General features: G+C 41.3%; 1 protein-coding gene across 4 annotated transcripts in view; it reads left to right on the plus strand.

The window, feature by feature from the left end:
• Window positions 1-27,104, plus strand: part of HYDIN (HYDIN axonemal central pair apparatus protein) — a 409,263-nt gene that overhangs the window by 26,569 nt on the left and 355,590 nt on the right. For 3 of the 4 annotated variants that reach the window (XM_051847253.3, XM_070062720.2, XM_089320456.1), the window contains exons 2-4: window positions 17,701-17,745; window positions 23,611-23,764; window positions 26,153-26,278. In XM_051847253.3, coding sequence (XP_051703213.3) covers window positions 23,630-23,764; window positions 26,153-26,278 — 261 coding nt within the window. In that variant the 5' untranslated portion in view covers window positions 17,701-17,745; window positions 23,611-23,629. The remainder of the gene's footprint in view (window positions 1-17,700; window positions 17,746-23,610; window positions 23,765-26,152; window positions 26,279-27,104) is intronic. The other variant, XM_051847256.3, reaches the window with a different exon arrangement.

The following is a 27,104-nucleotide window of genomic DNA, read 5'->3' on the forward strand; positions in this document are numbered from 1 at the left end:
ACAGGACTTTGAGAATCTCAGTAAAACTCTCTAGATTAAGTGATATTTCAACTGAGACCTGTAAAATTAGTCTAAGTAAGCATGTAGGGGGAGGAAGGATTGGAAAAAGAGAATTCTGAGCGTTTTGCCTCTAAATAGCCCCAAAGTTTGATCAACAGGGAAGCCTTAGAGGGAGAAAAGGGTTGTTTCAGAGACAAGTGTTATGCATATCACCATATTGTCAGGATGTCAATGATGGTGACTCTCATAATCCAGATGGATGCATGGACTGAGATTCCGATAGAAGATTAGGAGCCCAGCCTTGAACTAGATAAAGTTCAGGAGACTCTCAATTTTACTCTGCCTTTTCAAAAAAACATTATTTCAGGTTCTTCAAGTGAGAAGGCTGCAGTAAATGTGCCCTTCCTGACTTGTTTCCTGTGCCACTGAGGTTCTACAAGTTGTTACTCAGTGTCAACACTCTAAGTATCCACGTCAGCTAACATTAGTGAAGTAATTAAGATGGCAGAACATCAGGTCTACATGACTTGGGTTAGGTGGTGGGAATGTACTAATGTTAATGTTAATTTCAGACACATGAGCAATGTTGGAAGTAGATTTCTGCTAGTTCTGGATGCAGTTTTGCGCTTCATTTTTATTATCTTCAGTTAAAAAGATTTTTGTGTTTTATAAAGTTCTTTAGGCATTAATTAAGATCTCACCCCTTATGTGATCTTTACTTTATAAATCAGGGACTTTCTGCTTCTGGTAATGGTAAAGTAGGTTGTTCTGCTTAGGGCAACTAGAAAGGCTGGACAGATAATACACAAAAGCTTTCTTCGAGGCCATGAGGAATGACTTGGGCAAGTCCAGCAGAGGCCAAAGACCAAGGGAGATGGATCCCAAACTTAGAGCCTCATCTTTCCCTAAGAGCACATGGAAATTTAAACGAAGAAAAGAGAAAGAAAGGATTTGGGCAGCCTTTCTGGGCTAAGGCAATGGTTATTGATGACCAGATTCTGCCAAGGATAGCAGAAACCTCATGAACACTCCCTCCTCCTTGGGTTTGGGCTTTATAAAGAGTTGCCTCAAAAGGAGTAAGGATAAACTGAAAGTAGGCCCATGGAGCCACTTGAAATGTAAAACGAGCAAAAATAATGGGAAAATATATTTGCAGAAATGTATCGTTGACTTCTACCCAGAGTATCTAAAGGACTTCCACACATCAATAAGAAAAAAGACAACCTAATAGAAAAAAGTCTTGAGACATGAAGGTTTCACAAGGTGTTTTACAAAAGGGGACATCTAGATGACTAACAAGTATGTGAAAAGATACTTAGTCTCATTAGTAATCAGGGAAATAAAAATTAAAACTACAGTGAGTTATCATGGCACATCCACCAGATAATTAAAATTAAGATTTCTAATAGCAAGTGTTTGCGACGTTAAGAGGCAACCAGATCTCTCCTATACTGCTGGGAGAAATATACCTGGATGTAATCACTTTGGAAAACTGTCCAGTAGCATCTGCCAAAGTTTAAGGTATGTATACTAAGAAGCAAGTTACTGGTTTCTCTGAGATGATGAGATAGAATATTTGCACACAAGTTCCCTGAGGTGGGCTTGTTACTTATAGACAGGCATGAAGGAACAAAAGTCTACATTCGTTGTGAGCTAGTGCCCCATGGCTCAGGAAAGCTGCCCTGAGCAGATGGAGTCTCATCCTACATTACAGCTGAGGGACTCTGGAGAGCTAGCCTGCCCTGATTTTATACACTAGGGTCACAGGAATCACAAGGGTGAAGCATCGAAGGACATCTTGTACTTGGTGGGTAGGGGTCCTGGAACAGAGCCCAGGCTGTTTCTGTATGTCTCTCCCTGTCTCAGGCCATTGCATCCCAGGACCTTCTGCAGTTACTCTTGAGAACTAAAAATGGGAAGGAGGATAACTGAGTCAATGCAAGGCTATGCAAAGAGCTGTCCTGCACGTAGCCAGTGATCCAGCACTTCCTTTCCTAGCTGTAAACTCTGCTTACCTTTGCGTGAAGAGACATTTATGAGAGCATCCATGACATCATCATTCGTGATAGCCTCAGGTTGGAAACAACCCAAATGTCAGTCAATGGTAGAATGGATAAATTGCAATATATCCAAACAGCATACTATTCTACATTTATTACAAAGAACAGACTAAAGCTTTATGCAACCAAATAGACATATGGAGTAGATTTAAAGAAGCTACACACTAGAGAGTACATTTGTGTGATTGCATTCTACTCTGTTGCAAGACTATCATGCTTAGGTATGCATGCTTAAGTTATAAAACAGAGTCAAGTAAGTGATTACAAAAGTGAGGGTAGTAGTTCCCTTGGGGATAGGGGCAATGAGAGACCTTCTTAACCTCGGCGATTTTTACACAGGTGTTCACTATGAATTCCCATCTGAGAAAAGCAAACTATATTGGAACTATAATATTTGTTGATTCCTTTTTTAAAAAGATTTATTTATATATTTGAAAGGCAGAATTATAGAGAGGCAGAGGCAGGGAGAGAGAGAGAGAAGTCTTTCATCCACTAGTTCATTCCCCAGATGGCTGCAACGGCCAGAGCTGTGCCCATCCAAAGCCAGGAACCAGGAGCTTCTTCCAGGTCTCCCAAGTGGGTTCAGGGGCCCAAGCACGTGGGCCACCTTCTACTGCTTTCCCAGGCCATCACAGAGAGCTGGCTCAGAAGTGGAGCAGCTGAGACTTGAATCAACGCCCACATAGGATGCCGGCACTGCAAGTGCAGTTTTACCCACTATGCCACAGCGCCAGCCCCTATTTGTAGATTCTTGATGTAAGTAATGAAAATGATGTGGGAGGGGGCCAGCGCTGTGGCATAGAAGGTTAAGCCTCCACCTGTGGCCCAGTATCCCATATGGGTGCTGATTCTGTCTTGACTACTCCACTTTTGATCCAGCTTCCTGCTGATGCACCTGGGAAAAGCAGCAGAGGACGGCCCAAGAAGAAGCTCCTGGCTCCAGGCTTTGGCCTGGCCCAGCCTGAGCCATTTGGGGACTGAACCAGCAGATGGAAGATTTTCTATCTTTCACTCTCGCTCTCCTTTTCTCTCTTTATCTCTGCCTTTCAAATAAATAAAAATCAATCTTAAAAAAAAAAGAAAATTATGTGGAGTTCACAAATGGTAATTAGCTACCCCCCCCCCTTTTTTTGCAGCTGAAGCTTTCTCTGTTCTTGTTTGTTTTTTTTTTGTTTTTTTGTTTTTTTTTCCTACATGGCCCTTGGCTGGCTGTTTGACTTTTTCCCTGTCTGTGTTGAGTCTGTAGAACTGCCAATTTGAACATGTTTCTAGCACCTGATATTTTTCTGTGGAGAAGCAGCTATTTTGTAATTTGAACTGTTGGAAAAATTACTTACCACTGCATATCTGCATTTTGTTTTTCTTCAACCTGGGTCAAACAAGAGGATTCTTTTTGGAATTTGTCACTCTTGTCTACCTCAGATATAAGAAGTCACACATCCTGCAGAGGCACATTGCTTTCAAGCAATAATCCATGGGGAAGAGAGCAGAGGCCAACGTGAAAGCTATAAAATATAAAATAATCCAATTTAAGGGAGATCAAATAGAAAACCAAGGAGCACAGCAGCCAAGGAGACAGTAGAAAGTCAGAAGATGAAGCAGAATTATAAAATGAAAATTGATCCTTTTACTCAGTGGGTGCTGGAGAACTGTGACTGACAGCGGAAGTCCTGTTGCATTTCCTTGAGTATTTTCCTCATTATTAACTTGATATTTTCCTGATAAAGTGATATTTTGGAGTAAAAAACATTTATCAGCATCCTGGACGATGAGAGCCCCACCTTCACTGTTGCAGTTGTAGAAATTTCAGACTTGGACGTTGAGACAGTCAAGTAAATATACTTCCAGCAAGCAAGGTTCATTGAATGGAATTTCCTTCTCTTTAGTTTTTATTTTTGTTTTTGATCACACTTTTTATTAATATCTAGCACAATTGTATGCCAGATAGTGTACAAAGTGAAGCACTTAGCAAACCTCATCTTAGTTAATCCTGACAAAATTTATGAGATGAGTGGCAGATGGCTTTCAAGATGGCTCTCAGTCCCTGTCTTAAAGTTTATATGTTTGAAAGACAGGCAAAAAGAGAGAGAAAGACAGACAGATACAGGTAGAGAGCAAAAGTGAGCACTTGTTCCCATCTGCTGGTTTACTCTTCAAATGCCCCCAACAGATGGAGCTAGGCCAGGCTGCAACCAGAAGCTGGAAACCCAGTCCACGTCTCCCATATGAGTATCAGGGACCTGGGAACTTGAACTATCCTCTGCTGCTTCTTAGGGCACACCTTAGAAGGAAGCTGGATTCAGAAGTGGAGCTAGGACTCGAACCCAGGCCCTGTCATTTGGGATGCGGGTGCTGCATCAAGCATCCTCTCGCCTGCCGTTTTTATCTGTGTGTAGTCTCTCCCGTATCGAGCAGGACTGATCTGTGTGATTAGTATTGCTGTGTAAATGACAGCGTGAGACTGCTAGGTCAAAAAGGACATTGTAGCTTCTTCAACGGTCCCCTGGGCTGTCCACTCTGGAGGTATCCAGTCGCCAGTCATGATGCTTTGGGGACACTCAAGCAGCCCTGCTGAGAGGCCCCAGAGTGGAGCTTCGGCTCCTGCTGATAGCGAGGAGCAACTTGCTAGCCACTCGAGTGAGCCCTCTGGGAGGTCAGTGTTCCAGTCCTGGTCAGGCCTTCCGATGGCTGCAGCCTCATGGGATATGCCAAGTTGGGAATCACCCAGCCAAGCTTCTTCCAGGTTCTCCAGGCATAGAATGGAGAGAAACAAGCAACCATAAGTATTGGTGTTAGCCCCCAGATTTGGGGGCAATTTGTTAACATGGCTGGCTGTCATTGTTAGAGTAGACTCACTACTGCTTCCATTATTCAGATGAGGAAACTGAGGTATAGGAGGATTAATACCGAGGGCTGATGGAAGCAAGGTCCTTTCTAAGGATTTTGGTATATTACTGCTGACAGATTTTTTTCTGAAAGGAAAACAAATAAAAATTTAAACTGGGGGGGGGGAACAATTTTTATCAATCAAAATTTACGTATGTGTGTTAAAGGTATGCAGGCTACTGAATTGCATATGTAAGTGTGAAGTACGTATTGATGTCTTTTTGAGATTTGTTACATCTTGCACATTGCTCATTGGGTAGAAAGGATTTTGACTGGTTCTGAGATTTATTTGCTTGGCTTATCTGCAGAAAAAGTGGGGTTTCGAGAATGAAAGGACAGAGGACAGAGCACAAGGGAATCTGTTTGGAGACTCTCAGGGTAAAAGGGAAGTCAAGCGAGGTGGATAGCGCTGGGGATAGGGATGCGCCTGCGGTGGTCGTGGTGGTGACAGGCTGCTATGAGGTGAACGCCTCCCTGTAGCACCTGGAGGCTTTCTGCTTTATGCACTCTGAATGTTTATTTTTATTTTATTGAAAGAAACAGACTTTTCCATCCACTGGTTCACTCCCCAAATGCCTACGATAACTGGGGCTGGATCATGGCCAGAGACAGGAACCCAGAACTCCATCTGGGTCTGCCACATGGGTGGCAGAGACCCAGCCACTTGAGCTGTTGCCTGACACCCCTCAGGGCGTGTTGGCGTGGAGCAGGAGTCAGCAGCAGACTGGGACTTGAACCCAGACACTGCAGTGTGGAACGCAGGCATCCCAAACCCAATCAGCGTTCCGACTGCTACTGCAAATGTCTGCCCTGTAATGGGAACTCTTTTAGACTCAGCTCTCTTAGGAGTTCCTAGAGCTGAGTAGAACTCCATCCAGAAAATGAATTTTGTGCTTTAGAGGTTCTACGCCAAAACATTTCTTTAAAGAATCCAAAGGTGAGAATTGTAAAGGCAAAGCATTAATGACAAACCTCATCTTACCTGGTTCACCTTCCTAAGAGGTAGCTGAGGCTACGTTTGCCTGTCCTTCCTCATCACCATTTTCTGAAAGAAGATACTGAACACTTAATGTGGGCTCTGTAAGTAGAAACACCAGAAGGAGCAAAAGGTTGGCATTTAGATTAAGAAAAACAAGACAGAAGAGGGAAATAGTTCCTCTGAGAAGTATTGTGGCATAGAGAAAATTCCCTGTTAATGAGTGAGAGTTTTTTTTTTAACAAATTTATTTATTTATTTGAGAGGCAGAGTTACATAGAGAGAGGGGAGAGACACAGAGAGAGGTCATCCATTTGCTGGTTCACTCCCCAAATGGCTGCAACAGCTGGAGCTGCGCTGATCCGAAGCCAGGAGCCAGGAGCTTCTTCCGGGTCTCCCACATGGGTGCAGGGGTCCAAGCACCCGGGCCCATCTTCCACTGCCTTCCCAGGCAATAAGCAGAGAGCTGGATCAGAAGAGGAGCAGCCAGGACACGAACCAGTGTCCTTATAGGATGCTTGTGCCACAGGCAGAGGCTCAACCTGCTACACCACAGCGCCAGCCCCCAGCAAGTGAGATTGAATGCGCATTCAAGTCAACAAGCGTCCATGGAGCCCCTTTATGTGCCAGTCACCTGTGGTCTCTACAGGTAAGAAGCTTACTTTCTAGAGGTAGAGACAGGTTGGCAAGCAAATAACTCCAAGGTAGTGGTTTGGATGCATCCATTATTAGCGGCATATGCAAAGGACAGAGTGATTGATACTTGGACACATTAGAGAAAGCCTTGCTTCTGTATACCCTCAAGGTGGGCTTTGTAGGATGAATAGAAGTTTGCTAGGAAAGAGGGAATAGGATGTGAGAAGAAAGGATGAGCTTGTACAAAGATACAGAAGGAGGGAGACCCTGGTACATCTGGGGACTGTGGAAAACCATTTGTATGAATGAATTATTAGCTGAACATAGTTACTGTGAAGCTTATGCATCCATCCCTGTGCTGGGTGCTGGGAATACAGTGGCAGAAAACACGAAGTTCCTGTTCCCAGCAAACATCCCAGTGGGTGAGGAGATAAATGAATAACCACGATGCAGGTGTGCATGAGGACACTTGAGATCAGAAAGAAGGGAGCCTTGGGGAGTCCTGGAAGGCTTTCTGCAGGAGGTGACAGCTGAGTCCAGAGAGACAAATGGGAATTTGCTGTATTGGGGTGAGAACAGGGAAGGAGGGAGGGATTCCAGGGCTTATGAGCACGTGACACAGTCCGAACTGCAGGTTGAGCATAAAGCGCAAGGAGGCAGAGTTCCTGGGATGCAAGTCATGTTGAGGAGCTCGAAGGGTATTCTAGACTAAGGGGTGCTAGGCAGGGAAGTGGCGTGATCGAAGCCGTCCTTTAGAAGATCACTGTAGCTGTGTCATGCATAGTGGCTAGGGTACAGGGGAGAGCTGAGAGTAGGGCCTCCATGCTGGGGTCAGGGAGGTCAGTTAGAGGGTTGTTGCGGTCATGCAGGTAAGATGTGACAGTGACAGGTACAGAGGAGGGGCAGCAGGAATGGAGAGTAAGTAGATGCATTTGTGAGATGTCAGGGAGGTGGGGTCACATGGTACGGACAGAGTAATATAGTGACAGAGAGTGGGAACTTGATCCAGAGTGACGGGCTCTTCCTGCTGCGTCTACCCTTTGCTGGTGTAAGCTGTGGCGAGTTACTTGCCTTCTCTGTGCCTTCTATGTGTTGTGGGGAGAGTGATAATACCTGTGAGACCTTGGTGCATACTAAGTGTTTGATAATATTTAGTTATTCCATGACTGGTTCAAGCAGACAGAAACGTTGGAAGACAGCTGAACTTGGGCCCCAGCCAACTGGGTGTGACTGATAATCCATTGGCAGATGACATACAGGAGAAAGCAGGTTTGGGGGAGCATACTGGGCTTGGGGAGCCGGTAGACAGTTTGCCGGGATACCTTGTAGGCCCTGTGTGGACGGAGCTGGAGTCTGAAGGGCTAGGGTGGGGTAAGCTCTGGAGAATTCCTGCAGGAAGAGCAATGGAGGGAGGACCTGAGACAGCTGCTGGGAAGAGAGCTGAGAAGGGTAACACACAAGGTGGGGTGGGTGGCCCAGTGGAGGCTGGCAGCGAAATGTGCAGTGAGCTGTCTAGGCTGCCCTGTGGTTTTCCTGGCAGTTCCAACAGTCTGGGAGTAGGAGAGAAGGAGAGAAGGATCGGAGTGGCTGGATTGGTCCAGTGTTTGGGTTTTCCTGGCTGTGACAGCAAGACAGACTCAGGAGGGCAGTAAGCTCAAAGGCTGTGCGGCAAAATTCACTGAGAGATCTGGGCTGGAGGGAAAGGACCGTGAGAAGTGAGAGGGTCTGAGAGCACCAAGAGCGTCTAGGAGCTGAAAGGCCATGAGCAGGCTGCAATGAGCTGTAGTGGGAGGTGACAGAGAGACAGAGAGAAGCTGGAGGTGACTGCTTGTGACGTGCCCTCTCTACGTATCACACGGCTCAACTTTTTTTTTTTTTTTTAAATGTAGCACATGCTCCTTGTGGAAATTTCAGTTTCAAAAATCAAATCTGCTTAGCAGTGAAAGTCCCTTATAGTTCTAGTTCTTCGTTATAATTATTATTTTTGATTTTGTTCAGAGTTTGCTGTATATTCCCTGTTTTTCTATGCATTATTTCTTAGTATTATTTCAGAGATGGGATAATGTTGTAATACTGTTCCAGAGCTTGCTTTTCTTTTTTATTATACCTTGGATATAATAATTTCTTGTTACCCATAAATCTTTGAGAGTAGGATATTTAAACTACATGGCCAAGGCATCCTGGGGACATTAACGCGTGTGGTCTGTTTGCATTGATTCGATCCTTTGTTAGTTCTTGGAGCTGTAGACAAGGTGATTGTGATACTTCTCTCCCTTCAGCCCCCACTCCTGAATATTGACTCTAGTTTGCTGGTTCATTGGAAATTCACAGGAATCCATTATACACCCGGCACTGTGCCTTATAGTTTCTATGCCACAGAGTTTATAGTCTATTAAGATTAGAATAAGCACACACAGAACTGCCAAGTAGAAAGTTTTAGGTGCCATAAAAAAAGAAAAAAGTAAGGTCCTGGAAGGTCAAAGAGGCTGAATAATCACTTCCAGATAGGATCAGAAATTGCTCTGGTCAGGAAATGGCACTGGAATCAGGGAGGCATCCATGCAGGGAAGGAGGAAGGACACTGGAGTTAGGATGGACAGTGAGAGCAAAGTTTCAGGAAAAATAACTTCACCCTTATGGGTACAGAGCTGCAAAAGCACGATCCAGGTATAGCAGACGGGAATCACAGCATATGGGTAGTGTGATAAGGCACAAAGGAAAATGGTCAAACTTTTTTTATTTTAAAGATTTATTTACTTATCTGAAAATCAGAGTAACAGGGAGAGAGAAAGAGAGAGAGATCTTCCATCTGCAGTCTCACTCCCCAGTGGCTGCAACAGAACCAGGAGCTTTTTCTGGGCCTCCCACAGCTGCCCACTTCTGATCCAGCTCTCTGCAATGGCCTGAGAAAGCACTGGAAGATGGCTCAGGTCCTTGGGCCCCTGCAGCCTCGTGGGAGACCTAAAGGAATCTCTGGCTCCTGACTTTGGATAGGCGCAGCTCTGGCTGTTGTGGCCATCTGGGGAGTGAACCAGCGGATGAAGACCTCTCTCTCTGCCTCTCTGTAACTCTCCCTTTCAAATAAATAAATCTTAAAAAAAAAAAAAAAGTGGAGCAGCCAAGACACGAACCAGTGCCCATATAGGATGCCATTGTCACAGGGAAGGGCTTTACTTGGTATGCCACAACACTGGCCTCTAAACATGTTTTTATATGCTTTTCTCCATTTGTATATCCTCTTCAGTGAAATACCTCTTTATACCTTTTATTCATTTTCTAATTGGATTGTATACTTGGCAGAATAATGTCTCCCAAACATCTCACCACTACCACCAAATGTCTAAATCCTAATCCCTGGAACCTGTGATTGGGTTAATTATAGTTACCTGGGGCAGGAGAACTAAGGCTGGAGATGGTGTTAGCATTGCTCATCAGGTAACTTTAAGAAAGGGAGATTGCACTGGATTATCGGGGTGAATCCAGTGTTGTAACAAGGGTTCTTAAAAGTGTAAGAGGGAGGCAGAACTAGAGGAGGAAGTCAGAGTGACAGCCTGAGAAAGACTGCCTGCCATTGTTGACTTTGAAGGTGGGGGGAGGGGATCACAAAGGAACACAGAAGCCTCTAGAAGCAGGGCTGGCAAGGAAGCAGGTTCTCACCCACAGCCCCAGAAAGGACGCAGCCCAGCCAGCACCTGATTGAAGCCCAGTGGCACCCATATCAGACTTCTTACCTCTAGAATTCTAAGCTAATACATCTGTCTTGTGTGTGCCAATTTGTTGTACCAGCAGGAGGAAACTAATAGAAATGTGGGGTGTTCTGCTGTTTGAGTGCCTTTATGTATTGCAGGTAGGAGTGCATTGTCAGACCTGTGGTTTGCAAGTTGCTGCCCTTTCCATCTTAACAGGGCCTTTTGAAGTACAGAGGTTTTACCTTTTGGTAAAGTCTCCTTTATCAAACATTTTCCTTTCTAGATAAGGATTTTGGGGACATATCTGTGAATCTTTTCACAAACCCTAGGTCTGGAAAATTTTCTCTTGTTTTTCTTTCTAAAAATTTTATAGTTCTATGATCTACTTAAATCTGTGATACACTTTAAGTGAATTATGTATGAAGTGTGAGGTTTGGTTGAGGTTTAATTTTTGTTTATAGATATCCAGTTGCCCTAGCACCATTTGATTAAAGGCAACATATTTTTCCACTGAATTGATTCTGCATCTTTGTTAACAATCAGTTGGGCATGTTTGTTTGGGTCTATTTCTAGAGTTCTCTGTTTTATTCCATTGAGATATGTCTCTCTTTCTGCCAATAACACATAGTCTTGATTCTTCCTTCCTCATTCTTCATAAAGATTGTTTTTAACTATTCTAGGGCCAGTGTCTTTCCATATAACCTTTAAAATAAGCTTGCCTGTTTTTTAAAAATATTTGTTGGTATCATAATTGAAATTACACTAAGCCTGCACGTGAATTTGGGATTTAACATCTTGACTCCGACTGGACTTCCAGTCCATGAATACAGATCACTGCTGGGTGTGATGTTCTTTGACTTCTTCCATTAGCATTCTGTCATTTTTGGCATAGAAGGTCTATATATGTTATGGTTAGTTTATGCCTATTTCTTCTTAGAGGAGGATGAAATTTGTAAATGGTATTATATTTTAAATTTTGGGTTCTGCATTTTCATTGTCAGTAGATAGAAATATGCATTTTTTTCATTTTCAATTATCTTTATATACAGAAGATCAATTTAGTATATATTAAGTAAAGATTTCAACAGTTTGCACCCACACCGAAACACAACGTGTAAAATACTGTTTGAGTACAAGTTATAGCATTAATTCACATTGAAAACACATTAAGGACAGAGATCCTACATGGGAAGTAAGTGCACAGTGACTCCTGTTTTTGACTTAACAAATTAACACTCTTTGTTTATGGCATCAGTAATCTCCCTAGGCTCTGGTCATGAGTTGCCAAGGCTATGGAAGCCTGTTGAGTTCACCAACTCTTATCATATTTAGACAAGGTCATAGTCAAAGTGGAAGTTCTCTCCTCCTTTCAGAGAAAGGTACCTCCTCCTTTGATGGCCCATTCTTTCTACTGGGATCTCACTCGCAGAGATCTTTCATTTAGGTTTTTTTTTTTTTTTTTTGCCAGAGTGTCTTGGCTTTCCATGTCTAAAATACTCTCATGGGCTCTTCAGCCAGATCTGAATGCCTTAAGGGCTGATTCTGAGGCTAGAGTGCTGTTTAGGACATCTACCATTCTATGAGTCTGCTGTGTATCCTGCTTCCCATGTTGGATCGTTCCCTCCCTTTTTTTATTCTATCAGTAGTATTTGCAGACACTAGCCTTGTTTATGTGATCCCTTTGACTCTTAGACCTATCAGTATGATCAATTGTGAACTGAAATTGATCATTTGGGCTAGTGAGATGGCATTGGTACATGCCACCTTGATGGGATTGAATTGGAATCCCCTGGCACATTTCTAACTCCACCATTTGGGGCAAGTCAGCTTGAGCATGTCCCAAATTGTACATCTCCTCCCTCTGTTATTCCCACTCTTATATTTAACAGGGATCACATTTCAGTTAAACACCTAAGAATAATTGTGTATTAATTACAGAGTTCAACCAACAGTATTAAGTAGAACAAAAAAATACTAAAAGGGATAAAGTATTAAGTTGTACATCAACAGTCAGGACAAGGGCTGATCAAGTCACTGTTTCTCATAGTGTCCATTTCACTTCAACAGGTTTCCTTTTTGGTGTTCGGTTAGTTGTCACCGATCAGGGAGAACATATGATATTTGTTCCTTTGGGACTGGCTTATTTCGCTCAGCATGATGTTTTCCAGATTTCTCCATTTTGTTGCAAATGACCGGATTTCATTGTTTTTGATTGCTGTATAGTATTCTATAGAGTACATGTCCCATAATTTCTTTATCTAGTCTACTGTTGATGGGCGTTTGGGTTGATTCCAGGTCTTAGCTATTGTGAATTGAGCTGCAATAAACATTAAGGTGCAGACAGCTTTTATGTTTGCCAATTTAATTTCCTTTGGGTAAATTCCAAGGACTGGGATGGCTGGGTTGTATGGTAGGGTTATATTCAGGTTTCTGAGGAATTTCCAGACTGACTTCCATAGTGGCTTTACCAGTTTGCTTTCCCACCAACAGTGGGTTAGTGTCCCTTTTTCCCCACATCCTCACCAGCATCTGTTGTTGGTAGATTTCTGTATGTGAGCCATTCTAACCAGGATGAAGTGAAACCTCATTGTGGTTTTGATTTGCATTTCCCTGATTGCTAGTGATCTTGAACATTTTTTCATGTGTCTGTTGGCCATTTGGATTTCCTCTTTTGAAAAATGTCTATTGAGGTCCTTGGCCCATCTCTTAAGTGGGTTGTTTGTTTTGTTGTTGTGGAGTTTCTTGATCTCTTTGTAGATTCAGGTTATCAATCCTTTATCTGTTGCATAGTTGCAAATATTTTTTCCCATTCTGTTGGTTGCCTCTTCACTTTCCTGACTGTTTCTTTTGCAGTATAGAAACTTCTCAATTTGATGCAATCCCAAATGTTAATTTTGGCTTTGACTGCCTGTGCTTCCAGGGTCTTTTCCAAGAAGTCTTTGCCAGTACCTATATCTTTTAGGGTTTCTCCAATGTTCTCTAATAATTTGATGGTGTGGGGTTGTAGATTTAGGTCTTTAATCCATGTTGAGTGAATTTTGAAGGTAAAAGAAGAAATATGCATTTTTTAAAATATGTTTACTGTGTCGTCTACAACCTTACCAATTACTTCTAGGAGGTTTATTGTAGATTTGGAGGGAATATATTCATAGACAGTCATGTCACATGTGAATAGGGACAGTTTTATTTTTTTTTGCTCTGGATGACTCTCTTTTTTGTTCCTTGGTTGGTCTTACACTGTTGAGTAGAATGTACTGTGAGTGACAGCCATGATGAGAGTTGATATCCTTGCTTTTTTCCTAGTCTTAAGGGAAATACACTCTGTCTTTTGTTATTTAGGATGAAATTAACTATTTTTTTGGTATTTTTTATTAGGTTTCTGTATACTCCCAGTTTTCTGGAAGTACAGTTTTTAAAAATCCATTTATTTGCAAGACAGACACACACACACACAGATTCCATCTACTGGTTCATTTCTCCCAAATGCCCACAACAGCCAGAGCTGGGCTGGTCTGAAGCCAGGAGCTGGGAATACAATCAGGGTCTTCCACATGGGTGTCAGTGACCCACTTACTTGAGCCATTGCTGCCAGGGTCTGCATTAGCAGGAAGATGGAGTCAGGAGCTAGAGCTGGGTAGAAACCAGGTACTCCCATGCGGCCTGAAAGCACCTTAATCGGCACTGTATTCACTAGGCTAAATGCTCTCCCATCTGAGAACTGTTTGTTTAATCATGAATAAGTGTTGAATTTGTCCAATGCTTTTTTTGCATAAATTGATGTGATGCTATGATTTTTCTTCTTTAGCATGCAATATAATGGATTACAATACTTGATTTTTGAACAGTGAACTAGCTTTATGTCTCTAGAATAGATCTATTTGGTCATGGTATATAGTTTTTATATATTGCTAAGTATTTTTTTAAGAATTTAATATTTTGTTAAAACTTTTGCAGTTAATATTTATGAGGAATATTAGTTTTTACTTTTTGTTCTTTATTTGTCTTGTTTTATCTCAGGTTTAATAAAACGGATACTGAAGTGTTCCCTTCTCTTCTACTTTCTGGAAAAGAAAGAAAGATTGGTGTTAATTCTTATTTGAATTTTGCATAAAATTCTCCAGTGCAATTGTCTAGTCCTAGAGATTTCTTTTGGGGAGAGTTATAAAGTTATAAATTCTATTTCCTATTTGCTAAGGAATTATTCAGATTTTCTATTACACAGTGGATGAGTTGCTTGATTTTATTTACTTTTTCTTTTTGTGGAGTTAGGAACTTAGATGATAGATTTGAGACTTATTTTTCAATCCAAGCTTTTAGTGCTATAAATTTCCCTCTTAAGACTGTTTTAGCTTTAGTGGAAAACATTTTTGAAATGTTATATTTTCATTTTTCATTCAGTTTATTGTATGTTTTATTTCCCTCAAGACTTTGTATTTGATTTATGTGTTATTTAAAAGTGTGTTGTTTTGTTTACAAGTGTTCAGAGATGTTATGAGTTTTTAGTTTGAGTTCATTGTGATCAACCAGAATACTCTGTATGACTTCAGTTCTTTGCATTTTTTAAATATACACCTGAATACTAGACATTTGTGCATTTTCTTTTTTTTTCAAGATGTTTTTATTTATTTAAATGACAGAATTATGGAGAGAGGAGAGACATATTCCATCTGCTGGTTCACTCCCCAGATGGCTGCAATATCTGGGGCTAGGCTAGGCCAAGTCATGAGCCAGGATCTTCTTCTGGGTCTCCCACATGGGTGCCGGGGCCCATGGACTTGGGCCATCTTCTACTGCTTTCCCAGGCCAGAGCAGAGAGCTGGATCAGAAGTGGAGCAGCCAGGACTCGAACTGGCACCCATATGGGATGCAGGCACTGTAGGCAGTAGCTTTACCTGCTAAGCCACAGTGCCTTTATTTTAAAACTTATTTCTTTCAGAGGGAAAGAGAGAGAGGGAGGGAGAGGGAGAGGGAGAAGGAGGGAGGGAGGGAGGGAGGAGGAAAATGAACAAGAACACACTCATCCACTAGTTCACTCCCCAGATGTTCACGTGTTCACAATGGCTGGGACTGGACCAGGCTGGAACCAGGACCCAGTAACTAAATCCAAATCTTCCTCGTGAATGGCAGGGACCCAGCTTTCTGAGCAATCACTCCTGCCTCCCAGGGTTCATATTAGCAGGAAGCTGGAGTTGAGCAGAGGCAGGACTTAGCCCCAGGCATCTCCACCAGCATAGTAACTGCTATACCAAACACTGCTCCTGATTCACCCTTTTCTGTTACGTGATGTCCTTTTATGTCCCTGATAATTTTCCTTGATTTGAAGTCAAAGTTATCTGATATTACTATTGCTATTCCTGATTCCTTTTAACATTTGTATTATATACATTTTACATCCTTTTGCTTTGAAGCTACCTAATACCATTATACTGGAAATGATTTCCTTAGCACATAGACAATTTCCATTTAATGTAATTATTGATAAATCAGAGCCTGATTCTGCTATTTGTTTTCTCTGTTTTGTTTTGCCTTCCTGTTGGTTTCTTTAACATTCTTTGCAACTCCATTTTCATTTTATCTGTAGTGCCTTTCAACGTTTTGCCTTTTTAGTGAGTGTTCTAGGTGATGCATCATATACTCACACATGACTGGTGTCGACATTTTATCAGTTTAAGTGAAGGACAGAAGCCTCCCTTTATGTCACTTTATCTTCTCAATTTATTTTCTTGTTGTCTTAAATATTTTATCTATGTACACTTAGAGCCACATCAAAGAGCATTATAATTTGCTTCAACCATCAGAGGTAGTTTAGAAAACTCAAGAACAGAAGGAAAGATGATTGCATTTATACATACTCTTGCTTTTTCTATTATTATTTATTTCTTCTTGATTTTGCAGGATGCCTTATTAAAATTATTTCTGTTTAAAGGAATTTCTATTTTTCGGAATAGTTCTACTATTGACAACTTCCTTTGTTTTCCTTTTCTGACAGTGGACTGATTTTTCCCTTGATTCCTGAAGGATATTTTTGCTAGATATAGAATCCTGGGTTGTTTTTGAAGCAATTTTCTATTGAAACCTGGGCATTTGCAGTTTTAACGCTATGCGATTCTGGATCTTACTTGAATCGTCCATTATAGCGTCCTTACTCTGACGCTGCTTTAGTGGCAGAGGGTTGTCCTGTTTCTTCTACTGAGCATCTGTGGGCACGTGGGAATGGAAGGACTTCTTGTTACTGCCAGGTAGGTGGGAGAGTTTAGCTCCCCACTAGGCTTTTGCTGGTGCCACCTGGGCTCAGAGGATAGGTTTGCCTGCTCCTGTGGCTTCTGCCGACACTGCAGGGTAGAGAGGTGTTCTTGTTCCTGCTGGGTGACAGTATATACCCTGATTCTCCACCAGACTTCTCTGCACCACTCTGACACCACCCCATTGAGACAGGGGAGAGTTGCCTGGTTACCACCAGGTGGAGTGGCTGTCCAGCCTCGTCCATGGCCTCCACGAACACCATGGTGTGTGTGGGGATCATTCCTGTAACTGCCTAACAAGGGTGGAAGTCTGTACTCTTCACTTGGCCTTTTCTGATACCACGTAGGCAGAGGTACTGGGGCGCTGTATTACAGCCTGATGCCAGTTAAGGTCTAGGTTCCCAACTCTGCCTTTGTTGTTAGGGTTAGAGGTGTGGCTGTAATTTTCCTCTGGTCTGCAGCTTGAGTAGAATGGTTTTTATCCAATTAGTTTTCTGTCTTTCTGGGCTGCTGCTTTTCTGGTTTTTGGCTAGAGAGGGCATGATTTTCCTGTGATTTCCTGTGCGTTGTGCCTGTTTCCAGATGGCCGACTTGTCCAGAATCTAGCCTGGAGTATACGAGACAAACAACTCAGCATTCTGTTTCCTGGGTCTGAGAGTCTCCAACCGGTCTTCATTCTTCTCTCAACCTTTAAGTAATCTGTCTATTATCTGAGTGTTATTCATTTCTTTGAATCGTAATTCAAACAGGGTCCACCTTTGCATTTGTTTGGTGTGAGACTCTTAATTTATGAACAGTCCTCCCCACTCCATGCAGTGGAGCCATTCCACAAAGTAGGTCATTTTCCTTCAACACGTCCACGTTCTGGATTTGGATTGTTTCTTAGGAAAGAGATATACCTGTTTCTCCATTCACTCTTATCTCCTTGTAACCTGGCTGGCGGGTGTAGGGGCTTAGTTAGGTTTAGTTCTAGGTTTTTGCTAAGAGTTCTACGTAGGTGGCGCTGTGTACTGCATCACATCAGGAGGCAGATAATGCCTATTTCTCAATCTTAGCGCTAAGATTGATTTCAAGGGCTCAGGTGTTGTTAGCCCGACTGAGCCATTATAAAGTTACACAGTAACATCCTACCGGATTATTTTAGCATTGATGATCCTTCATTTCATTAGGAGCTGCAAAATAGTGATTTGCTTTTTTTTTTAATTCATTAGCTGGAAGTCTTCTATGAAGAATGATTTTCCTTCATCAACTAGTTGGTAAGTCTACAATGTAATTTTTTACCAAAAAAAAAAGTGCAGGATACATGATTGATTATTTCCTTTTATTATTTCCAAAATAGTCTATTGCCCTAGCAACTTCCAAAGATGACTAATGATATTTTTATTACCATTGAACTCAGATCTTTAACAATAAATCCACAGTAAACATTTTTATTCAATGCTCCGGTTGTCCCGTCTTTGACAAATCTGAACTCTTCGAGGTTGCTCTGGGTTCTTGACACAACTCTAGTAGCCTTTGTTGACTTCCTTGTTTCATGGAGCGGCAGAATGTTCTAAGTCATCTTGCACACTTCATGCCCTCAACCTCAGATTTCCCATTTCCCCAAGTCACCGTTGTTCCTTTTAGTGCTGCGTGATGTATGGGAACAGTGTAGCTCCCAGGACTGTCGTTACTGTGGGGCTTTCTCTGCTCTGGGCTTTTTTTGAGTGGGCTGGTTATTTAAAAAGAGAAAATCATCCTTGGCTTGCACTTATATTTTCAATTTAAAATTACAAAATTTCTTAATATAAAAATGTTTTTGGTTTTGTACTTTTAAAATGCTGAGATGCTTGATTCCTAACTATATTGATTGAACTACTTATTTGTTTAAAATAGTATTACGAATATTATGATCAGTGTTAAGACTATTCAGTAAGTGGTAAGATTTCTCTGCCGTTCTATATATTTTAACAGCATGTAACATTCAGGAAATACATCCAAAATACTATTTAAAGGTCATTTAAAAGAACTGTTTTTTTCTTTGTTGTTATGAAACCAACTTTAAATATAGCACAGTTATTTCAGTTTGTTTCTAATTTTTGTTAAAAGATTTATTTTTTTTTTATTTGAGAGGCTGCATTACAGAGAGAGGAAGAGATGGAGAGAGAGAAAGGTCTTGCATCTGCTGGTTCACTCCCCACATAGCTGCAATGGCCAGGGCTGCACCCAGGCTGAAGCCGGGAGCTTCTTCCAGGTCTGCCACGTGGGGGAAGGCACCCAAGTACTCAGACCGTCTTCACTGCTTTTCCCAGACCATTAGCAGGGAACTGGATAGGAAGTGGAGCAGCCGGAACTCGAACTGGTGCCCATATGGGATGCTGGCATTGTGGGTGACAGCCTTACCTGCTACACAGCACCAGCCCCTGTTTCTGCTTTCTGCTTTACTAAATTTTTCTCGTTTCTTTTTTTTTTTTTGATATATACAAAATTTCCATGGTTGAGAAGTCAACATTAGATAGCTACAGAGGAAACTTTCATCCCTCTCACATTTACCCTGATCTCTCACTCCTCCTATAGATCACCACTCTTATTGGCTATGTCTTTTTTATTTATTTATTTATTTTTATTTTTTTATTTTTTTGACAGACAGAGTGGACAGTGAGAGAGAGAGACAGAGAGAAAGGTCTTCCTTTGCCGTTGGTTCACCCTCCAATGGCTGCCGCGGCCAGCGCGCTGCGGCCGGCACACCGCACTGATCCGATGGCAGGAGCCAGGTACTTATCCTGGTCTCCCATGGGGTGCAGGGCCCAAGCACTTGGGCCATCCTCCACTGCACTCCCGGGCCACAGCAGAGAGCTGGCCTGGAAGAGGGGCAACCGGGACAGAATCCGGCGCCCCGACCGGGACTAGAACCTGGTGTGCCGTGCCGCAAGGTGGAGGATTAGCCTAGTGAGCCACGGCGCCGGCTGGCTATGTCTTATTTCATATTTTGGCCAGTGTATTATTTGGGTAGATTCCTAGAATAGGGATAACTGGAGCACATGAACATGCATATGTAGTTTTCATGACCTTTTAGCTCATGTTGTTGGTTAATAGAAGATTTTCAGATTTCCAAGTGAACAGGCCTTTTTGGTTTTTTGTTTTGTTTTGTTTTTAAAGATTTATTTATTTATTTGAAAGGCAGAGTTAGAGAGAGAGAGAGAGAGAGAGACAGAGACAGAGAAAGAGAGCTTTGATCCGCTGGTTCACTCCCTAAATGGCTGTAATGGCCAGGGCTGGACCCACCAAAACCAGGAGCTGGGAACTTCTTCTGGGTCTCCCATGTGGATGCAGGGGTCCAAGGATCTGGGCCATCTTCCGCTGCTTTCCCAAGCATTAGCAGGGAGCTGGATGGGAAGTGGAGCAGTCAGGACTTGGACCGACATCCATATGGAATGCTGGCACTGCAGGCAGTGGCTTTACCTGCTAAGCCACTGTGCTGGCCCTTACCTTTCTGATTTTTGTCTTGTTTTTAATTTCTGGTTTATTATATTGTGATCTAAGTATTATTTGTAATATTTCTAGGTTGTAGAACCAGATTTCTTTGTTTCCTAATATAACCAGTTTCTTGTGACTATGGTTGTTTTTGCCTTAAAGGAGGTATATTTTCTATTATTAGCATGTAATCTTTGATATGTGTTCCTAGACTTATTTAATGCATTATACTATTCAAATAAATTATGATTTTATTTATTTTTTGTCTACTTGACATATCTGTGCTGAGAGCACAGTAATATCAGGTTAAAAATCTCCTGTTATTTGTATATCCATAGCTCCTTGTAACTCCTGTAATTTCTGCTTTATATTTAATGCATATAAACTCATAACTGTTACATTTTTCAATTATAGCTTTTAGCACTATAAAATATTCTTCTTTGTATTGTTTAATGCTTATTTTAGAATTCTGATTTTAAATTAAGATCACAACCCTGCTTTTTAATTGCTTTTGTCATTGTCATCACTCAGAGATAGAGCAGACACTCCAACCAAAATTTGGTTTGGATTTCAAGGCTGATGATGCTACATGCACTTAAAAGATATGAAAAAGTTATTATTCACATAATAGGCTTGCTGAGGAGAACAAGGCAGGCCCCCAAGTAGGTTCAGAAATAGCTTGAGAGTACAGAGAAAGGATACTGGTTGACTTTTACCTGGTGCAGTCTGGACCTTGTGTTGTCAAGCTTCCCATCAGAGATGAAGAAAGGAACACTTAGGCATTCTTGGTAGCTTGCTCAGCTCGGGGAAGAAGGGAAAAGGTAGTGATGGAACTTGAAAGCTCTTAACAGTCAGATATCAAAAATGGCATCGGGGCCAGTGCAGTGGCGTAGTGGGTAAAACTGCTGCCTGCAGTGCTGGCATGCCAAGTGGGCGCCGGTTCAAGTCCCAGCTGCTCTACTTCCAATCCAGCTCTCTGCTATGGCCTGGGAAAGCAGTAGGAAATGGCTCAAGTCCTTGGGCCCCTGCACCTGCGTGGGAGACCCAGAAGAAACTCCTGGCTCCTGGCTCCTGGCTTTGGATTGGCTCAGATCTGGCAGTTGCGGCCATTTGGGTAGTGAGCCAGAGGATGGAACACCTCTCTCTCTCTGCCTCTGCCTCTCTCTAACTCTGCCTTTCAAATAAATCTTTTACAAAAATGGCATCAGACTCTTGCCTTTTCGGTCACTACTTTTAGGTGTGTCTGTGGTACAAGCCATAAAATTGGATTTTCCTTTATTCTTGAATTTGAAATATTTTCATTGTAACAGACAAGTGAAGCCCATTTGCTTGATGTTTTTGAAGTCTCAATTCAGTCATTATTTTGTATGGTAATCAAAGTGTCTGTTACATTTGATTTGTTTAGTGTATTTACATTTTCTAAAAGTTTCTTTTGGTATCTACAAAAGTTTGGTTTTTGTATATAAAGGATTTTAGCTGTATTTTTTATATATGTAGAAGCCCTATTTAGTAGTGTTTTTATTCATTGTCTAATGTTGCATAAGAAAGTACCTGAAATTGAGTATCTTAAAGTAGTGACTGTTTGTCTTGTCACAGTTTCTGTGAGTGAAGAATTTGGGTGTGATTTAACTGGATTCCTCCTGCCCAGGGCCTCTTGTAGGCTGAGTGAAGCGCTCTTCAGTCAATCACTCATAGGTTCAGTCATCCCAGGGTTCCAGAAGGGCCAGAAAGTTTTGCCTTCAAGCTAAGTCATATGACTGTTGGCAGTCCTCACAAGACCCACCTTCAAGTTCACTCACGCTGCTACCAGCAGACTTGGCTTCCTCACCACATGGACCTTTCTGTAGGTTTCCTAAGTACTCTCACTACATGGTAGCTGGTGATCTGAGAGAGGGAGAGAGGGAGAGGGAGGGAGAGTGCACACACATGCCAGAGGGTGTGTGTTTGTATAACCTAATCTCAGAATGACAGTCCATCACGTATTGCTGTATTTGTTAAAAGTGAGTACTTAAGTACAGCCCACACTCGGGAGGAATTATAAACATACATGAATTCTAGGAAACCGGGGTCCCTGGCTGCCATAGTGTAGGCTTTATACCAAAATGCCCTTAATCCTCCTTTATACTGTCTGGTCAGTTTGACTACTACCTGCTATATAGCAATAGTCAATGATCTTACTCTAGTTTTGGTTTGCTTCTCTTCTTTGATTTCTAAATTGTTATCTTTGTACTTTCTCAGAAAACAGAATGCTTGAATACTGTTTTCCTCATGCACTGAACTTCAGCTTAAACTTAGCTCTACAATTACATACATGAAAATATTTATTGTCAGATCTTTTGCTGAAATTTCATCTTCTTATTGGATGAAGTCTTACCTCTAGTAGATCCCTCAGGAAGGGAACACATTTATAGTATTCCTTGAGTTATTTCTGTTAACACCTTTTTTTTTCTGTTGCCTTAATAATTGAAGGAGAACTTTACTGCATATAAGAACATTGGCTTACATTTTTTAAGTTTGTGGAAAGTACTGTTCCAACATGTGGAACAATATTCTTCCATTTTGGGAAGTGTTTCTTAGATTACACTTATAAAATATCAGTTCCATTCCAACACTTTCCTTCATCGTGGGCTCCAATTATAGCATGTTGAATCTTCTTTGACTGTATTCTGTTTCATTGGTTGCCATCTTAAGACTTTCTACCATAAAGACCCTTTTTCTTGTCTTACAATTTTATATTCTTGGGTATTTTATTGATTTACTTCAGTGTACCATACTATGTTTTCATTCAAGTCTATTTTCCTTTACACAACTCTTGCTCCTGTGCTTTGATCTGGTACTGCTTTACTACCTTGTGAGATTTTTAATGGCTTCAGGATTTCTTACATGACATTTTGTCATGTACTTTTAATCGGATTTGTCTCTGTTTTGTTTTTCACAAGTGTTGAATAGCCTATCCTGCTACCAATAAAAACAGGAATCCTTACCTTGTCATAGATGGGCCCCTGAAGTGGCCAGTGTCCTTTCCAAAGGGAGATACTATATACCATTAATTTGGTTATATTCAGTGGCCATGTAGAGGCTTGTTTAAGAGGATGAGCTTCAAAAGATTTCTAGAAACTTCCTGTTGCCTATCTCATCTCATGCTACAGTTTTGGGGTCTCAGCTTTTTTTTTTTTTTCTTTTCTTTTGCCCAGTTTTTTGCCCAGCTGTGAAGGTCTGAAGACTGTTTATTCTGTTTGAAGAGTTGATTGTCATGAGACAGAACTCTCAGATAAGCATATAAATTAGTAAACTCTTTAGCATATCTCTTGGGCAGAGCTTGTGCCAATCATTGGGAAGATTTAAGTGGTACAAATGTAGGAGCAGCTTACCTTTTCCTGTCTTCCTGATTTTGGTCTAGAATCCATGATTCTGCCAATAGTGGATTCTAGAATTTGGGATAAAGATAAATCTAGACCAGTCACTGAATAGAATCCTTCATTTAGGATATTTGTTCCAAACATTTGATCTGTATTTTCTAAACCTTTCTGTATTTGGAAAATCTTAAAAATAAAAAAAAGTGACCTGAAGAATTAACTGTATTTGTTCTCTTCCTTTGTTTTTATTGTTTGTTTTCCTTATTTTTTTCATTTTATTTATGTATTTTAAAATTTTTTTTCCACTCTTAGGTGAGCAAGGAAAATAAAAATGACAAGTAAAAGACTTGAAGAGTCCATGGGGGCTGTTCAGATGGGGCTAGTCAAAATGCTCAAAGGATCTCAAAGCAAGGTTTTGCCACCCCTGAGTCCGAAGGTGGTTACAGAAGACGAAGTGAACCAAATGGTAATGTATCAGGGGGTTTCTATGTGAAACGCTTTGTGCAGTCTCCTAGGAAGATGATGGCTGCTACTTGGCATCCTCAAGATCCCAAACAGAATTACTGACTGATTACTATCAACTTACTTAGAATTATAGCTTGCTACGGAGCATAGGTACTTTTTAAAAGCCTGAGAAGTTTTGAAATTGTGGACATATTTCAAAGTAGAGGTCTGAATTGCTTAAATCCATCAGCTGAAATAAGACTGTGTCTCGGTCTGTTTTCTGCTGCTGTGGTAGAATACAGCAGACTGGGTGATTTATTTTGCCTCCCGGTTCTGGAGGGTGAGAAGTCCCAGATTGGATGACTATATCCTGGGAAGGCCTCATGCTGTGTCCTAGCATGGTGGGATAAGGAGGGAAACAAACAGGTTTGTGTGGAAAAAAGAAAAGGGGGCCGAACTCCCACAACAGCTAACCCAGTCCTGCAAGACAAGAGCAGTTCATTTATAAGGGCTGTGCTGCTATGGCCCCAGTGTCTTCCACTAGGCCCCAGCTCCCAACCCTGCTGCACTGAGGAGTTAAGGCTCTGACACAGGGACTTGGAGGGACACACTCAAACCATAGCACTAAACAAACTATTGAGGTTTTCTAAACATTACATACAACCATGTGAAACTGCCATTTGCATAATTCAAAAATAAAGATTAGAATTTCACACCATTCAGCCTAATAATTTATTACTTGTTGGTTGGCAAAAGGTATTTTTTGTATATACTTATAGAAGATAGAGCATTAAAATGACTGAATGGTACCTAGGAAAGTGACATAATTTTCTGTCCTGTTAAACACAGTTTATAGGGAGCAGACATTGTGGCACAACAGGTTAAGCTACTGCTTGGGACATCTGCATCCCATATTGAAGTGCTGGTTCAAGTCCTGGTTCCTCTGCTTTGAAACCTGCATCCTGGCAGGCAGAACTGATGGTTCAACTTTGTGGGGCCCTGCCACTCATGTGGGAGACCCAAAAGGAGTTTCAGGGTCCCAGCTTCAGCCTGACCCAGCTTAAATACCTGGCTGTTGCAGGTATTTTGGGAGTGAACCAGCAAATGGAAGATCAATTTGTCTCTGTCTCTGTGTCTCTCTCTCTGGGTCTTTCAAGTAGATAAATAAATAAGATTAAAAATAGAAATCTTTAGCGTTTTGATTACTTATTGATCATTGAATTATCAATCGGGTAAATGATATACCACTAAATATTTTTTAAAGTCTTGACATACACCTAAGCAGTATGTTGCTGCACAATGGTCACCTCACATATAAACTAGGCTTTGGAACCATGTGAATATTCTAGAACAACATTAACTAAGTATAGTGATTCATTCTGGTTAACCAATGTCTTATTGGGTTAGTCTTATTTAAATGATGTTGTTTTTTTTCTCATAACATTAGAAAATGTTAAAGCATTTTGTGTTCTTACTTGGCTGCTGGCTCTGATGATTAGAGTTCTTTCAAAACAAGGTCTAAATGTGCACTTTTAATTTCTGAAAAGCTCAAACTCATTTCTTTTTTTAAAATATTTTTTGAAAGATTTATTTATTTTATTTGAATGACAGAGTTATAGAGAGGCAAAGGCAAAGAGACAGAGAGAGGTCTTCCATCCACTGGTTCACTCTCCAAATGGTCACAATGGCCAGAGCTGAGCCGATCCAAAATCAGGAACCAGGAGCTTCATCCGGGTCTCCCACACAGGTGCAGGGACCCAAGGACTTGGGCCATCTTTTAATACTTTCCCAGGCCATAGCTGAGAGTGGATCGGAAGTGGAGCAGCAGGACTCCAACCAGTGCCCATATGGGATGCTGGTACTGCAGGCAACAGCTTTACCCACTATGCCATAGTGCCTGCCCCTCAAACTCATTTCTAAATATACAATCCCATTACCAAGATCTGTTACGTTTTGTACAGTTTCTATTTAACGTGGTAGTTAGGCACTCAAAAGTTTTGTGTGTTTTAACTTCAAAGTATGAGTTTTTCAAACTCCTTAGGTAAATGATTTTGCAACCTTAGAATTTCATGCTCAGATGCCTCTTTTGAGCATAAATACTAAACTCTTTGGACATGTTCCTGTGCAATTTCTTAATTTTTTTTCTCTAGGGTCCCTTTGTGTGATTCCTTCAAAATTATAAGGAAAAAGCAGCCACATGTCATTTTAAATTATTGTGCAAAGACCTCAAAAGTGCATGGGTACTTCTCTTGTATAATTTAGTTATTTTAAATATTTCATAAGGGAAGTTAGTGGCATTCCAGAATTATCCTGAAAGCTGAAAACACAAATTATTCATTGCTGGCACTTATGAACACTTTCTCAATGTAACCATTTATGAATCTTTGGCTCTTGTTCTTTTGAATTCTAGCTGACACCCTCAGAGTACCTGAAGGAAATGTCTCTCACCACCGAGCAGAGATTGGCAAATACACGTGTGATCTGCAAGCCACAAATCATCGAACTCTTAGATATGGGAGAAACAACACATCAAAAGGTAGCTGCTTTCTATCTACATTTAGTAGACCCTATAACATGCCAGAAGTTGCAGAACGATAATAACTAAATAGCATTATTGTTTCTGGGCTAACTCTTCACTGGGTTTGTTTTATACACTTCTTTTATACCTCTGTTGATCTTGAGATCTGTGATTTGATATGGTGAAAATTATAATTAATAAGTGCAAACCTCATTCAAAATAGCTTTTAGATAGTTAGACTTACTTCTTACCTACTTCTGGGATACTATTGACATTGTTGTTTACAGGTTTGAAGTAATTCTAGGAATTGTGTTAGCCAAGCCCAATTAAGCTATCATCTTCACATAAAACACAGTTATTTCTTACTTGAGAGGGAAAGAAAGGAAGAATGCATATTTTTAAAAATTAATTAGAAATTATTCTCTATTCTTGCTGATTTCTAATAACAATGTGTCCTTTTAGTCTCTATTTTAGAGTGTTCCTGTATTTTAATGTAAACTATATGTTCTAGGCTTTAGGAGCATATTTTTTTTTAAAGATTTATTTATTTATTTGAAAGGCAGACTTACAGAGAGGCAGAGGCAGAGCGAGAGAGAGAGAGAGAGAGAGGTCTTCCATCCACTGGTTCACTCCCCAAATGGCCACAACAGCTGGAACTGTGCAGATCCGAGGCCAGGAGCTTGGAGCTTCTTCTGGGTCTCCCATGTGCGTGCAGGGGCCTAAGGACTTGGGCCATTTTCCATTGCTTTACCAGGCTATAAACAGCTAGATCAAAAGAGGAGCAGCCAGGACTCGAACCGGTACCCATATGGGATACTGATAGTGCAGACTTCAGCTTTACCCA

Source organism: Oryctolagus cuniculus, chromosome 18 (assembly GCF_051225735.1).
Source record: "Oryctolagus cuniculus isolate XC-2025 breed Fujian yellow rabbit chromosome 18, ASM5122573v1, whole genome shotgun sequence".
Taxonomy (NCBI): domain Eukaryota; kingdom Metazoa; phylum Chordata; class Mammalia; order Lagomorpha; family Leporidae; genus Oryctolagus; species Oryctolagus cuniculus.